The sequence below is a fragment of the Pinus tabuliformis genome, chromosome 9, assembly GCF_031772625.1.
Source record: "Pinus tabuliformis cultivar Carrire ecotype Pingquan chromosome 9, CPIR1, whole genome shotgun sequence".
Taxonomy (NCBI): domain Eukaryota; kingdom Viridiplantae; phylum Streptophyta; class Pinopsida; order Pinales; family Pinaceae; genus Pinus; species Pinus tabuliformis.
In genome coordinates, this window is record NC_142307.1 from 603,287,172 (window position 1) to 603,304,071 (window position 16,900).

A 16,900-nucleotide genomic window follows, 5' to 3' on the forward strand; every position below is an offset into this window, starting at 1 on the left:
GTAAATCTTTTCAAATGGAGACAGAGTAATTTTTGTTGAAAGTTTTTGGTGTAATCCCTCAGGCAGAGGAAGAATATTTTTGTAACACCAGTTTTATTTTAATGAATACAAAGCTTTTGTAGGTGTATGTAATACTCTGTTCTCAGAAATCAGTTATAACTTCCCTGTGCTAAGATCCTGTGGAGAAAATAGAGCATTTCTCTGTGTTTAGTTAATTTGTTTTTGGAATTTTACCAGAAAAATTCCCAACAGACCAATGACTGTGTATCCAATTATTGATTTTACAACTAATATGTTTCATTCTACAACTAATATGTTTGTATTTATATGATGATTGATTTATATAATAACCATGGTAGATCAACTCAGTCTGCATTTTGAATAATGACTTATGACTTTGTATCTCCTCAATGATTTCACAACAAACATGCAAATTCTTTGTATTTATATTTGTTTGTTAGCCTGTGTTATAATGTCTCTCGCCCCTTTAGACAACGGATTTCTTGGGCTGCCGAGCTAAAAAGAAATGGCAGTGATGGCTATTATCATCGGAGTGGCAGCCAATTCCTTCAGTAGCGCTATTGCTCCACTCATCCGGCAAATAGACGATGTCATTCGGTTGGATGAGAACTGTAAGCTTCTGGAAGGGCAGTTAAATTGTATGAAGACTCTCTTACTCGATGTTAGCGATCAATTTCAAGATCGGCAAAAGACACCCCCTAAATCTCTGCAAAATTTTCTGCAAAGGATGCAAGACGCAGTTGGAAAAGCAAGAGACTTGATCGATTGCTCTCGAAGGCGGCAGCGGTGTATCAGTTGCCTCCTTTGCAAGCCTAAACTTTCTACAGAAATCCGAAGCTGGAAGACAACTTTTGATGAGCGTTTTTGCAATCTTCAAACCGACTTCTTTTTGTTTCACAGTGCTCAATAGATTGCCTCCGCGACACCACAACAGGCAAACCTACTGCTTCAAGACCAACCAGAGACCAGACTGATCTGGTTGGAAATTAAATGTGCGGAAATGTGGCTTGAGAGTTGGATTACAAAAGCTCCCCGCGATAGGCTATTTTCTATATATGGGATGGGTGGGGTTGGAAAAACAACTTTGCTCAAAAAGGTCTACAACACCTACAAGGTCAGTGATGTTTTTGATCATGTGATTTGGGTTGTTGTTGCTCAATTTTCCATTCTAGAGTTACAGAGTCGTATGGCTTCTGCAATCAATCTAGACCTCACTAGTTGTTCCTATAATGATGTTGATGCCCGGAAGATGAAGCTGTCGGCACTTCTCACGATGAAAAGTTTTTTCTTGATTTTAGACGACATGTGGAGTGCAGACACTCTGAAAGAATTGGGCACGGAATTTGGCGAGAACAAAAGGAGCAAAGTTGTTTTTCCTACTTGAAATAGAGATCTGATTCCAGCAATGAATGTAGAGCAGTCCATGCAAGTACAGCCACTACCAAGACAGGAGGCCTGGGAACTGTTTTGCAAAGTAGCTTTCAAAGAGGGCGATCTTCCCGAGGAAATCGAGCATATTTCCAGAGTCGTGGCGGAGGAGTGTAAAGGGTTGCCCTTGGCTATCAATGTAATAGCCTCAATAATGATTGGAAACCAGGCTGTAAATGAGTGGAACCTTGCTTTAGGGCAGATTCAGACTATGGATTCAAATTTTCCAATGACTCATCCTTGAATTTATAGAGATCTGTATGAGCGATTGAGATGGAGCTACGATATTTTACCTCATGCTCATTTGAAAACCTGTTTTCTGTATTGTGTGATGGCTCCAAAGGACTCGTACATTCCGGTGCACATGATATCGTACATCTGGATCGCAGAAGGTATAATAAAGAGCAAACATGTGAACTCCTTAATGGATACTGCGCACAGCTACGTAAAGTTACTTGCCGATCATTCCTTATTCCAATTGAGAGTAGTTGGTGGATCCAGTTATTGGAGCATTACGTTTGACGTTCACGATGTTGTGCGGGACATGGCAATTTATGTGGCAGAGAAAGAGGAGAATTTTGTATCCAGGGCAGGTCAACATTGCCCCGACATCGACGCCCTTTTCCCCGACATTGAGACACGCCATAATTGCAGGAGGCTCTCCCTTTTTGGTAGCAATATTACATCTCTCCCCGACATGGAATTGGGATGTCCAAAATTGGTATGTCTAGCTTTAACACTCAATATTGAATTAAAAGAGATTCCAGAAGCATTTTTTTCTTAACCTCGTCTCTCTGAAGGTGTTGGGTTTAAGTAACACGGCGCTACAATTATTGCCAAGATCGGTGTGGCAATTGAAACAACTTGAATATCTTAATCGGGCCCCATCAAAGCGTTAAAACATTCCCCTCAATTTCAATTAACAAATTGGGTGGTGCTACCCATGGCCCAAAGAAATCATGAGGGAATTGCCTACCTCTATACTGGATTTACCTACCTAGAGACTTTTCATTACCTACTCCTCTAGTTACCAATGTACTCTTCGGGTTGTTTACCTGCGCTTGAGGGAAGGGAATTCTTTTATTGGCTTGTACTTTATGAGCTTACCTTAGATATTGGATTAGAGCCCGGATAGACCAGAGGTTCTTTCTTTAGACCCTTGATCCCGGATCAAAGATGGTGGAAAGTCTAGCCCGGAGAGATGGAAATAGATTACTTGTTTTCAGATTGTTACTTGCATTCATTGTGACTTGTCTAGAGGAGGGACGACTTACCTATTATTTGGGGTTTATCACAGAGAGGAGATTAGGAGAGTTGGCTATGAGAAAGAGTATGTTAAAGCTTTGATAGGGATTTCATCTTTTTATACCTTGCATAGGGATAGACTCTTTCTTTGGAAAGGATACCCTAATGTTCAAGCTTGAGACCAGATAGAGGAGCTTTATACTTGGACTTTATACCACCGGATATTTCTTTTATTTATAGCGCTTAGGGAATAACATTGAAAACCCTGGAGACCAAAAATCAGAACATTACCCAACATATCATCTATGAAGAATTTCTTTAGTAGAGTGTCAAGATAGGTAGGCTGCGAAACAAACCCTATGAAACCACTTACCCTTTTCTTTTCATAATAGACTGTACCTCAAGATAGGTAGGCTCACTCTATCCTTGATCCTTCCTATGGTAGGCCTCCTTATGAAACCAGAATAAGACCGAGCTCAGGTGCCTCTCGATCAAAGGGAGAGGAAGAATGGAATGAAGAAAATCACGTATATAGAATAGTTCGATTTGCCGCACCCCACCTTTATTTACTGCCCGTGCACCTATAGATCCCTTGACTAAGATAGAACCAAGCTTCGTTGTTTTCCATCTCATTCACTCCATCTCAAGTATCCCCCCTCACTTCCATGCCATCCCCTTATTTTGATCGTTGGAGCGTGAACTTGCCTCCCTGCCTCTATCTCTAGACTGCTATCTCCACCGCCTTATCTCAACACCTTTGCTTGCTGAACCAGAAGCAAGGGCTGGATAGAACTCCCTCCCATTAAGGCTGGCTCTAGCTCGATCAGGCTGGCTCCGGGGGAGGGCGGGAAAGCTTATGGTTTCACGTGACTATGACTCGTAATGGACAGATTTAGAACCCCGAGGGAGAATACGGGACATATTCTTATACGTACGAGACCTACCCTTGCTACACCTAATGGTGGTATATCTTATATAAATAGATAGATATGGCCCTTTTAGGGAGCTTATATAAAGACCAACCACCTCAACGCCCTTCGGGACTTCTTAAACGAAACGAATACCACCTCAACGCCCTTCGCTTCGGGACTAATATACCGAACGAAGAACGAAACGACTCAACCAGATTCTCCCTTTCCTTCCTATAGATTATCCCAAGGCAAGGATAGATTACCGGAACAAGGTTGGCCGGATGATACTGGCTTCGGTCAATTCTTCCCAGAACTCCTTGCTTGTACTTCCCGGATGAGAACAACTAGCTTGGACAGATGAGAACGAACTACTTATTGGTTGGGTTAGCGAGCTATTGGTTCAAGAGCTAGGATCGTTTAGCAGCCCCAGTGATTAGAACTACTTGCTTGGGTTATCACTCCTTGCTGGAGGTGATAAAAGTGAATCAATCAATCAATCAATCTTATCTTCCAGGGTTGGTGATCCCAGCTTGAGGTGAGACAAATTCATCGTCCAGGTTCAGGAACGACTGTCCAGCCCGGCAACTCTAGCTACTTGCTTGAGGTGAGGCAGGTGAATCAATCGTTCGGTTGGCGTACTTATATTGGTCATTCATTATATATGTAATTAAGGTATCGAATCCAATCATTCATTATATATGTAATTACGCATTCCACCGAAGGGCGAGATGACGATCTTCAATTTGGTCAGCCTTTACCTAACCAACTACCTGATACTACGCGGGCTCATCGATTTTGAACCTACTCCGTTGGTTATGATTTCTTTATGTCATTATGCAGTCATCTTCCCTAAAAGAATTTCTAAAAGAATTGATTTGATGCTTAGCGATACATCTATCCCCAACCAGAATTTCTTCACCGGGTTTATAAGCACCTTACTGGGTGAGCAGGTGAGGGTGAGCAGTCATGGGTGAGCATTTCATTAGCCCCACAGCAAGAGTGGTTCATTATCAAATCAAGGGTAGGTGAGGTTATGCAACAGATAGGCATCATCGGGATAGGGGATATCATCTTACCTTCACTAAAGCTAAATAGGTTTTGCAATAAGTGGTTTTGTTGACCCTCCCTACAGATAAGCAATCCATCAGGATTCATAATAATTGCGTAAGTCAAAAATACGCCTACCCGGATTCACGAGTAGCAGCACCATCTCCACTATCACCTTTCAACAGTGTGGCGGGCTGGCAACAATGTGGCGGACGATCCAGACCTCCCACCAGTTATCCCTCTGGACATCGTACTATTCTGAGTTTCCTTCATTCGGCCTTGGATGCTAGGAGATATGGGTTGATTCCATGACAGACCTACCTCATTCATTGAGATAACTTGGTCTGGGGTGAAGGACTTCAAACTCGGTTATACTGGGACGACAGGATGCGATGATGACGGGGGTAACTACTTGGGTATGGTTCGGATCAGATGCTAACTCACCAATTACTTTCTTTGATCTGGCATGACTAATCTATATTCTACTAGCCTAGATATCATTTATTGCCAGCTAGCTTACTACAGCTATGACATGATTAATGAAACCATTGATGAGTCAACTCTGCCTCCCCTCTGAACTCGCTGCCTGGGTTACCTTCTTGGTCCCGCTCCTACTCGAGGGGTCTAGGGGAGAGATGAGTAGCTAGAGTCATCATCACGGCTTGGTGGGTTGTTTCATCCATGACAAGCTAGAATGAATCATCACGGCTCTCACCAAAGCTAGAATCAACCATCACTTTCATTAATCAATCTATTTGCTCGTAATATTTTCCCAACCGAGAACCCTAGATGAGGGAGATAGCGCAAGGAGAGAATACCCGCATCATTACCATTTACGAACCCCCTCCCTGTTGATATCTCCCTACCTATGAGTGATTCTTTCTTATTGGATCAATTTAGAGAAATCCAATCGTGCTAGGAAAGCCTGAAGACTTCTCTCTTATTCCAACGCGTACATTTGACTCGCTTACGCGAAACCATGTATATCATTATATACGAGTCTCCGGTTCGCGTACTTCCGCGTACATTTGACTCGCTTACGCTCAAACATGTATATCATTATATACGAGTCTCCGGTTCGCGTACTTCTGAAACTGAAAAGAGATCCTTCCTCGCCTTTTGGTCGAGCAAGCGCTCCGCTCCTTCATTTTACTTATTGGGTGGGGGGGCGTTGGTCTTGCTTGTTCCTCGCCCTGATTAGGTCGGTCGATAACTTCACGTTCCTTGACCTCCCGATGGTCGGTCTTCGCGGCTCCTTGTCCGATGCGGACAAGCAGCTTCGCTCGTCGTCTTCTCCTCGCCCTTCCTCGCCCTTCTTGGGTCGGGCGAATCACTGCCAGGCCCTGATATTTGTTTCCCTAAAATCGCTATGCTCAGGGAAGGTCCTGCGCCGGTCAACCCAGTAAGGTCCTGATCAACCCGGTCAAGTCCTGCCCCCTTATCTAACAGATATGATCTCAGTTTTTCTCACTGTGTCAAATTTTTTGTGAAATTCAGAGTTGGCCTTTCTTTCTGGAAAGGTAAATCCTTCGACAATGCTGCTATGGGCATATGTCATTATGGTTTCATGCATGATCCATCCAACCTGAGATTGAATGAATGAGAGGCCATCCTGAGCCTGAGATAGAGAGAGTTTCAGCCACGACATTATATATGTTGCTGTGGTTTGGTTGCACGTTGATGCGGTGGTGGCATCCGTGGTGGTAGCAGCCAATTACATGACTAACTCTCTCCTTATCGAATATGAGAAATTATGATATGGCATAATGACATATATAATATATGCATTGTATCAGGATTGACCCGAAGGTGCCGTAAGGCCTAAAGACCATAAGCCCCCCCACCCAATAAGTAAATTGAAAGGTCCGGCTGCTCTTCTGGAACATCTGACTCTACATCTCGATATCGATCACGAACATCATAGTCTCGATCACAAAGGTCTTGACCACGATCATAAGGTCTAAGTGGATCTTTTTTCATGTCCACCAACGGAATCACGAGCACGAAGGGCTTACTCTCGATCTTTCACATAAGAATCCCTATCACGATAACGAACTGGATATCTTGGAAGAGGGAGATATCAACTGGCTAAAGCCGTATCTGTAAATCATCCCTCTCCCTAGTCCTAGCATCCAAGTCCTAAGACAATCTCGTGCACCTAACCTCCAATCCCGCAATCCTATCCCTGTACTTATAGAGCTCTTGATGAAGCCTGGCTAGCTCCTCGTCACTCACTATGGGAACAGATGTGCTAGGACCCTCTCTAGCTTGCATCTGTCTAAACCTATCCTCATATATATCACGCTGAGTATCAAACTGCTGCCTTATCTTATCCCTCAACATCCTCCATCCCCGAGGAGTATTAGGATCTGTAAGTCTGTGCTCTGGATCTACTCTCAGTAGTAACCAGCATCACCCCTATTCACTCTGCCCTCACGAAGAAATCTGATATAGTCTTTAGTCAAATCTTAGGGCGAAAGCTTCGAGCAACCTCTACCTCACTAATCTCAGAGATGATATCCGCCTCCTCCTCAGTAGGACTCTCAGGACCCTTATCTTGGCCATCTCTAGGCTCCTAAACCCCCTAAACAGGTATAGCTCTGTCCATATATCGAATGCCTAATTTCTGAGCACCTGCTATGCGTTGTCTGGCTGCAACCCCCCGTATCTGAGCCAATCGAGCCTCATCTTGAGAATCTGCCATGACCTGGAGCCACACTCTATCCACTCGCTGCCTAAACCAGAGAAGTATCCTCTCTGCCTGTGGCCAATCAGCAGGCTGTCTACCACCACTGATAGTAGGAGGTGCTCTAACTCTAGGAGTGGGTAAACGAGTGGGTCTAATTCCCCTTTGTAATGGAAGTCGAGCCACAGTATGAAGTAACTCTCTCTATCTGTATCTCCCGAAGAGTATTTGGATGCTCTGAGCCGTCGTACAATTTGCACACTCTCCTAGGGCTGGGTAAGCACCTCGCTAAGTAATGTCCTCAGGAGGATACTGCTCAATATGAGGCCAGTCATCGCTCCTCATTGTATGCCCGTGATATCTCCTCATGATAGGTTGACTGTAAATATGAGGACCTCTTTCTAGTCTCCACCTGGCTAGTCGCTCCCACCAAAAGTGATGAGAAAGCTGCCATAAGTGATCTTAACTGATCTACACTTAGCATATGCATCAAGCTCCTCATACTACGTCCCCTGGAATAACTGACCCAAGGCATACTGTCCTCGCTCATGATATATCTGCCTAATGATCGGCATAGCTCCTAGAAGAATAGTATCCCCATAGCACATCTCTTCTTTAGACTATAGCCGCATTGGTTCATGAAATTCATTCTCTTTGGGCATCGGGCAAGTGTGAGGAATCGAACTCTCGACAAGGGGGCCGCCATCAACGTAGTCGCTTGTCCGCATCGGGCAAGGGCCAAAGCATCAAACCTCCGCGTTATTGGGTGGGGGTGAGTTTGTCGAACTCTCGGCAAGGGGGAGAGGTAGTTGAAGGGTTGGAACATGCATTCAAAGGTCATAGGTCAAGCAAGTAGTTTCAGGGTACCCAAATTGTATGGGCTAAGATGAAGGGGAATAGCTCAAGTTTTATGAGGCAAAGACGACATGACACAAACTTACCTTAGATGAAGCTAGAGCCCAGTGGAACTATATTCAAATTGAATATGTGCATTCAGGCATTGGAAATCTTCCAAACCTTTAGTTTTTACATCTCAGCGGATGTAAAAGGTTAAAATCATTGCCATGTGAAATGAGAGATCTCAAAAATCTCAAATTTCTGGATCTCAGAGGATGTCATCATTTAGAATCATTGCCACCTGAAATCGCAGAACTCAAAGATCTCAAATATTTGGATATTAGGGGCTGTCATAAGTTGCAGGCGATTCCTTCTGAGATCATGATGGTTTCAAATTGTCAAATTATACAATAGAAAAAAGTAGTCGTCTTTGTGTACGATGAAAATTTCAATATCGTGATCATTATTTTTTTCATAAAAATTTACTAGGTGGAATAAATTTTCAAATTAATAAAGTTTTTCACACTAATATTTTAATAATTTAATTGAACATAACTTATATTTATTTTTTATTGGTAATTTGGATGGTGTTATATTTATTTTATATACAACGATAGCCCAGAAAAGAGGAGGAGAGAATTGTAATGAAAAGTTTGGCCATTGAAGCTATCGTCGTAATACGTGATTCGTAGGTGTAATTAGCGACTAAAATTTGTGAAATCATTGTTCAGGTACATCTATTTTCCAGGGGAGGCCGTGATCAAAGTGAACCTTTCCTCCTGCCCTGTTGAAACGTGGTAATTCAAAAGTTTTTTTTTTGTTTTTTTTTTTTGCCCTTTTCAAAATTTCATTAAATGTACTCAGGGTTCCAATTTATTTTTCATCTGAAAATTAAAATAATTTATATTCTTATTTATAATTTGATATATATTCTTATTGATCCACATCTAATCTTCCATACATAGAATTTGATACTATGGTCTTCAATATATATATTATACCTTTTTACTAACATTAAATTCCTCACATAGTTCAAATCTAGGATTGAAATACGTGTGTTATGAGTATTTCAAGTTGTGTTATTATTTTCAACTTGAACTTGAGATTCATGTGGTATGATTATTTCATGTGTTAGGAGTGTTTTTATAAATATTTATGTATCATGAGAACTTTCAATTGAAATTGGAATTTGTATAACTAGTGATAGTTGTTCAACTTGGAGTTGAAAGATAATGATTTGGGTTTTAGCTTCTGAGATCAAATCCATCATGCATTATATAAATCCTATTAGAATGAATATAAACCGTCCTCTCATGTTTTTCATTAAAGTCTTTATTTTACATATTATCTCTACCTTGAATCTTTCTGTGTTAGTGATTGACTCAAGTCTCACACATTTGACTCTTTAGTGGAAAGAGTTGCAGAACATAAGAAATAGATTGGAAAGAAGAAGACAACATCACAACGCACTAAATAGACTATGTGCATTGCTCAAAAAGAGAAGAATCAATCACATGATTCTTCTAGGGGAAATGGCACTAAAAGAAGGTGGGGGAAAAAATAATTCTAGAGATAGGGGGTAAAACAAAATCAAGGAGAAAGACTTGATATTCATTGTATTTTTTGTAACAAAAATTGATTTGATGCAACAACATTTGGAATCCTCTAGGAGAAAATTAAAGACAAACACAATCAGAAAGAAGACAAAGGTAAAACACTAATCCAACAAAACCACCTAGATCTATGTATTACATACTTTCTTATTGTAATGTCGAAATAGCTGAAGAATCGTTTCATACTTCATTTCCTTCTTGGAGAGATGCATAACTGCTTGACATAAGTGTAACATGTAACAACCTTCCAAAGACACTTCTTTGAAGATTTAGTGACAATAATTTGTCAAGTCTTAAACTTTTAGGATTGACACCATCATGCTTAACTTTTCTTGGTTCTTATATTTGCTTCTACGTGATGTGATTTATCTTTCAAAGTATTGAAGGCACTTGTCGTCCCTTATAAAATTTAACAACAAGGCCACTCCATTCATATATTTGATGGAAAATTTCAAATAAAAAAGGTTTATGATAACATGGTCGTCATGACTAGAGTGGAGGATGAAAGATTCTTGACGTTGAAAGGGACATCTACTCATGCACAAAGTTTTGCATATCACTCTCATCATAATGATGGTACATTGCCATATAATCTTCTATGGAATCATAGATTTGAACATATTAAGTATGTCAACCTTTGTTTATTGAAAAATAATAATTTTTGTAGTTTGTCTACTATTCCTAAGAAACAAAAGTAATGTAATGTTTCTATGCTTGGAAAACATACCAAACAACCCTTCCATGAGTCCACTTCCAAAACACGTAGAAAATTGAACTAATACATTATAATTTATGTGGCCCCATGCCTATTCCGTTTTTTAATGGAAATAGATATTATCATGTCTTTTGTTGGCGATTATACCAAGATGTCTTGAGTTTACTTATTGAAATATAAATCTCAAGACTTTGAAACTTTTAAAATTTTCCATGTATTGATTCTAAATGAAGGATAATCACATATTTTCTCTCTTCACACTAATAATTGAGGAGAATATACATCTAATGAATTTGAAAACTATGTTTCGTAACGTGGGATTCAACATCAAACCATAAGCCCATATAATTCTCAACAAAATGGTGTAGCTAAAATAATGAACAAGAATATCTTAAATATGGTTTGTTCCATGATGTTTTTCAAAAATGTAAAGTTGATGTTGTTGGTTGATGTGGTTCTATGTAGAGTATTTGTGAAAAAAAAGTTTTAAATCTCAAGCTCTTAGAAATAGTACTCCATATGGAATGTGGTACGACCACATTCCTTCAATGAGACATCTCGGGGTCTTTGGTTTAACTTGTTATGCCTTGACTTATGAGGAGAAAAGATGTAGGCTTTAACCCCATAAATTAATCATTACAAACAAATTCTTAAAAATCTAAACATATACAATGGAAAACACAAAAATAAACACAAATATTTTACACTAGAAATTAAAACTAGGAAAAATATAAATATTTTTTAGTATATTGATCTTTATAGTATTATAATACTATATATATATGTATATATATATTGTGGCATCCATAAACTACCAATTCATTTATCGTGGATTATAAGATAACCATAGTTCATTAACAAAAACTACAAATCCATGGGCCAAAAATCCATGCCCCACAAAATCATTTAACTCAAAAATTGTGTGTCGAAAACTAAAAAAATTAGATGGAGAAAATCACCTAAAAGAAAACCAGGCAACTTCCCTCCAAACACTCGCACAAGGTGGATTTGCCACTACTGCACCTAGAACAACATTCAACACATGCAAGTAGTCATCCAAAGAATATAGCACATACCCAATATTCTCTCACTTGTTGTTTTCTTTTCATATAAGGGGTCACAGGAGTACATGATCAATAATCCGGGGAAATAATTCCCATTGTTTCTCTACACAAAGATAACTTATCTATGCTCACTTGTGTTGTTAATGAATATGCAAAACTCTTCAAAATGTCCACCTTTTCCAATAGCACCTTCTTGTCTTCAATCATATTTTGATAAAGTGTTATTGAATATTAATATTTTTTGTCTTCGTTGATAATCTAGGCTCTTCACCAAGGAAATACTTTATAAATATCACATTCTATCATTACAACTTGTTGCATCAATCCAATACTTGAACAAAATATTTATAACGATATTTATTCCTGGCTTGCATGATTTGATGCCATGTGTTTAACCTTTGTAGTTGAGAGTGCTGTTGAAAATGCAACAATAAAATCATGATTTCATTTTGTCCTTGAATTAAATTAGGAATAAAATTGTAATTCCACATTACAAAACAACTTGTACAAATTAAACTAAGTTAATTTGACTTAGTTGGCTCAGTTAATTCAAGTTGAAGGTCTAACTAGAGTCATGTAGAGTGTCTCCTACATTATAGGAGCCCTCGTTGAGTTTATTTTGATTTCTAATTAATTATTTTAGTTTAACCAAGTTAAAGTCAGTGAAACTAGTTCCAACTAATGGAGGAACTAATAGGAGGTCAAACAGTGGGGTGTTGCTTCATGTGTTCAACCAGTTAACTCATGATTCACTCATAAATAACTCATGCATGTTAGATCAAAGAGTTATTTAGTTGAGATTGGAGTTCAAGGGAAGTGTACTATCAATTGTATAATCACCTGAATTGTACAAGTGGTGCATGCAGTCAAAGGAAGGCCTATGAGGATTCCACAATTCATATTGAGGAATTTCCCTAATTAATAGGGGGCTAATTCCCAAGCAAACAATGAAAATAAATAGGGACTTGGGCAAGCAGAAAATTGGTTAAGTATTGGCATAGGCTTACAGTCTAGGAAGCTGTGAGATAGATAGAGATAGTGCAGAGGTTGCTTGGGCTTGTGTAAAGCATTGTAATCTTCTCATTATTTCTCACTAATGAAATATAAAAATGGCACGGGGTTTTAGCTATGGCTTTTCCTAGGAAATCATTATGCAATGCGTTGATTGAATTCTTTCTCTTGTATGCTTCGTGATTTATCGATCAATTATTGTTTCTGCTGATGAGTAGAGTAGATTCAAGTCTATTGTTTTAGTAAATTAAAATTAGCAGTTTGAATCTACAAGGAATTTCTAGATGGCATTAGAGCTGAAATCACTATAGAAGAGAAGAATACGAGTTTTTCTTTGCAAGAAGAACAAGTTTTGCAGATCTATTCTCCAGAGCTAGTAGCAGGATCCAGATGGCGTTCTATGGTCTGATGCTCTAGTATGCCCTTGAGGGTAGCTCGAATTACATCTCTTGGAAGGAATGGATGGAAGCAATCATGGAAGGTAATGTATTGAAGGAATACATTGACAGCAATGTTCTGAAACCAGTAGTTACAGATGCAAATAAATTGACAGAGTGGAAGAAGAATGTAGCCAAGGTAAGAAGGATCTTACTGGAAGGAGTTCGATATCATATTGTCTGGGATATCGACAGGAATGAGACTCCACATGCAATGTGGAATGCCTTGACAGACTTATTTCAGAACAAAAATGGCCATAGGAAGCTAGCACTGAAGGACAAACTTCGAAAAATCAATATGGAGAAGAGCGACACAATACCATAATACTTGAGCAAGTTTAGCTAATGTCAGGTTGATCTTGGGAGTGTTGCGGTTATAGTTACTGAAGATGATCTAGCCAACCTATCACTTCTAGGCCTTCCCAAGAGCTAGCACAACTACTAGGATTTAGTAAATGGGAGGGAGAAGCTATGAGAGTGGGAGCATTTGTGGTTTTACTTGATGCAAGAAGAGATTAGGTGAAACACCAGAGATGGAATCTCATCCAAGAATGAGGATGAGGAGAATTATGCCTTAGATAGAAAGGTAAAGAAAGGGAAAGGAAAGAAATTCCAATCCAAAGGATATTCCAATCAGGATGGCAAGAAGGACTTGTTGAATATTAAATGTTTGCATAAGAAGATCGAGAAGAACCCCTAAGGAGGAGCAGTAGGTGAAGCTATTGCTTGACAATTCGAGTTGGATTTCACCCTCATTGCATGAATGGTGACATTGGTGATGGGTAGTGTGTGACATATGGATATTAATGGAGCCTCATTCCATATGAAGAGAAAAAAAGAATTTTTTAGTGACTTGGAGGAGTAGGACTTCGAGATGCACATCAAGACGGGAGATGATGGAAGGTATAACACGATTGACATAGGTACTATTACTTTTCAGAAGGCGTATATTTATCCTCTCACATTAAAAGATGTGATGTATGTTCCGGGTCTGAAGAAGAATTTAGTTTTAGTTGCTAATTTGGAAGATCATGGCTACGATGTGATATTTAGAAAAGGGAAGACTTTCCTTCATCACATAACCATAGGACAAGTGAAGTGGATCGGGCTTCAAGTGAATAACCTCTACAAATAAGATGTAGAAGATTGTGCAACATTGAGCACAAAGCAGAGAAGGTGTAGAGTCGAGACATCAGTGAATTACGTCATAGAAGATTAGGCCATTTGCACCATGCAACATTGAAGATCATGCAACAAATTTCTACAGGATTTCCCAAGGGTGCACTAGAGCAACGAGATACATGCAAAGGGTGTGCATTGGGGAAGTACACCAAATCCACCTTTCATGATAAAGGAAGTTCACTGAGATGTGTGTGGACTGTTCTCGACAACCTCCATAGCCAATCACATATATTATGTGATATTTGTAGATGATTTCTCATGTAAGTGTTGGATTTTCTTCATGCAGAAGAAAGATTAGGCGTTCTCTAAATTTTGTGAATATAAAGAACTTGTTGATAAAGACACTAATAAGAAAGTGAAGGCTCTCAGGAGCGATAACGGTGGAGAATATGTGTCGAATGAATTCAAGACCTTCTATGCACCAGAAGGCATTCGACAAGAGTTAATAACAACCCATAACCCACAGCAGAATGGGGTTGCTGAAAGGAAGAAAAAAAGTATTGTGGGAGTTGCACATGTGATGTTACATGATCAGGGCCTACCATTTCACTTGTGGGCTGAAGCATGTAACAAAAATGTATATGTGCAGAACAAGAGTCGTCATTAGATTATTGGGATGAGTACACTAGAAGAATCCTTTTCAGGTAGGAAACGAGATGTGGCACACTTCTGAATATTTGGTTTACCAATTTACTATCATGTTACCAAGGATGCAAGGAAATAGCTAGAGCCAACAATTGAGTTGGGCATATTTGTGGGGTACAATAATACACCTCACAACTATGGGGTGTACCTGCCATCTCACAGGATGACAATGGTTCGTAGAGATGTGAATTTCGATGAAGAGAAGGCCATGAGATGTTCCCTTGAGAGGCAGATTCAGTTACATGCATATGAGGAGCTTTTATCTCCAAAGGAAGAACCTTGGAATGATGTGGAGTAGCTACATGTAGAGGAGAAAAGAATGGAAGCACCCACTCATGCAGAGACATCTAGATATGGAAGGAAGTGCACCAGAGAAGCTGACAGATTGATGTTTGATGCTAGAGACAATGTGGGAGCACCCACATCACAACGCAGGCATAAGGGGTCACTAGATTGGTACATTTGCTACATGGATCTGATGAGCAAGAGTGTAGAGACTGAGCCATCCTCATTTGAGGAAGCAGTGAAAAAAACTGATATGGGTTGATGCCATGGTAGAAGAGTATGACTCCACTAAGAGGAATAGTGTTTGGGAAGTTGTCCCAAGGCCAGAGGACAAGTCAATGGTAGGTTCTAGGTTGATCTATAGGGTGAAGCAAGAAACAAATAGGAGTGTTGAGAAACATAAGGCCAAATTTGTGGCCAGATTGTCTCTCAGGTGGAGGGAATTTATTACGAGGAGATCTTTTCTCCAGTGGCAAGGTACTCTTCAATCAAATCTATCCTATCACTTTTAGAGCAGATGGGATGGAAGATACATCAGATATATGTGAAGATAACATTACTCAACAAAGTGATTGAGGAAGAGGTGTACATTGAGCATGCAGAAGGATTTGATACCTTCAATAGAGAGTCACATGTGTGCAAACTCAAGCGAGAACTATATGGATTGAAACAAGCACCTCGTGCTTGGTACACCAGGATTGGCAACTATTTCACCAGGTTGGGCTTCTCTAAAAGTGAAGCAGATGCTTGCGTTTACCATATTATGTTTGAAGGTAAATTATCAATTATAATATTATATGTCGATGATTTAATTCTAATAGGTGATGAGAAGCTGGTAAAATCTAGCAAATAGGATCTTGCAAGAGAATTCAAGATGAATGTCCTGGGGCTCATGCATTATTTCCTTGGTATGGAAGTATGACAAGGAGATGAGGAATTGTTTGTCTCTCAAGGTAATTATGACAACAAGATACTGAATATGTTCCACAAGGAGAGCAGAAAACCCATGGAGACTCTTATAGCAGGGAATTGGAGGAAGGAAGATGCTACTTTAGGTGAAGTAGTAGATGATACTATTTACAGGCATCTTGTGGGCTCACTTATGTACTTGGTGAACACATGAATGAACATATGTTTTGCAGTTAACTAGCTTAGTCAAGAAATGGTTAAGCCAACCAAACTCTATTAGAAGGTAGCTAAACATGTGTTGAGATGCCTTAGAGGCACCACTCAGTTTGGTCTTTGGTACATAGAGATTGAGGGATTGAAGTTTCAAGGCTTCACAAATGCAAATTGGGCAGGGAGTCCGTCAGACATGAAGAGCACATCAAGGGGAATTTTCAGTATTGGGTCAACAATAGTTTCTTGGTACAACGGGAAGTAGAGATATATTGCACTCAATTCAACAAAAGTAGATTACATGGCTACTAGTCAAGCACCTTGTGAGGTTATCTGAATGAGGAAGATCCTTTTTGGGTTATTTGGTCAGTTAATGGATCTTACAACAATTTACTGTGACAATCAGAGTTGTATCAAACTCTCTAAGAATCCATTTTTTCATGATCGGTCCAAACATATCGACATATGGTATCACCATCTACGAGATTGTGCACAGAGGAGAATCATGTTGTTGGAGTACTTTACTACAAAGGAACATGATACAAACATCTTTACTAAGGCACTATCAAGAGGAAAATTCGAGTTCCATATAGGCAGGATTGGGGTATCTAATAATCCCTTTCTTGTTGACAGGGAGTGTTGAAAATGCAACAA

At 39.6% G+C, this 16,900-nt stretch overlaps 1 protein-coding gene across 1 annotated transcript; it reads left to right on the forward strand.

The window, feature by feature from the left end:
- Window positions 1-1,021: 1,021 nt before the first annotated feature.
- On the forward strand, window positions 1,022-1,405 carry LOC149150014 (disease resistance protein RPS5-like). The gene has a single exon (XM_089442662.1). It carries the CDS (start codon window positions 1,022-1,024, stop codon window positions 1,403-1,405), a length of 384 nt encoding a protein of 127 aa, XP_089298788.1.
- Window positions 1,406-16,900: the final 15,495 nt, after the last annotated feature.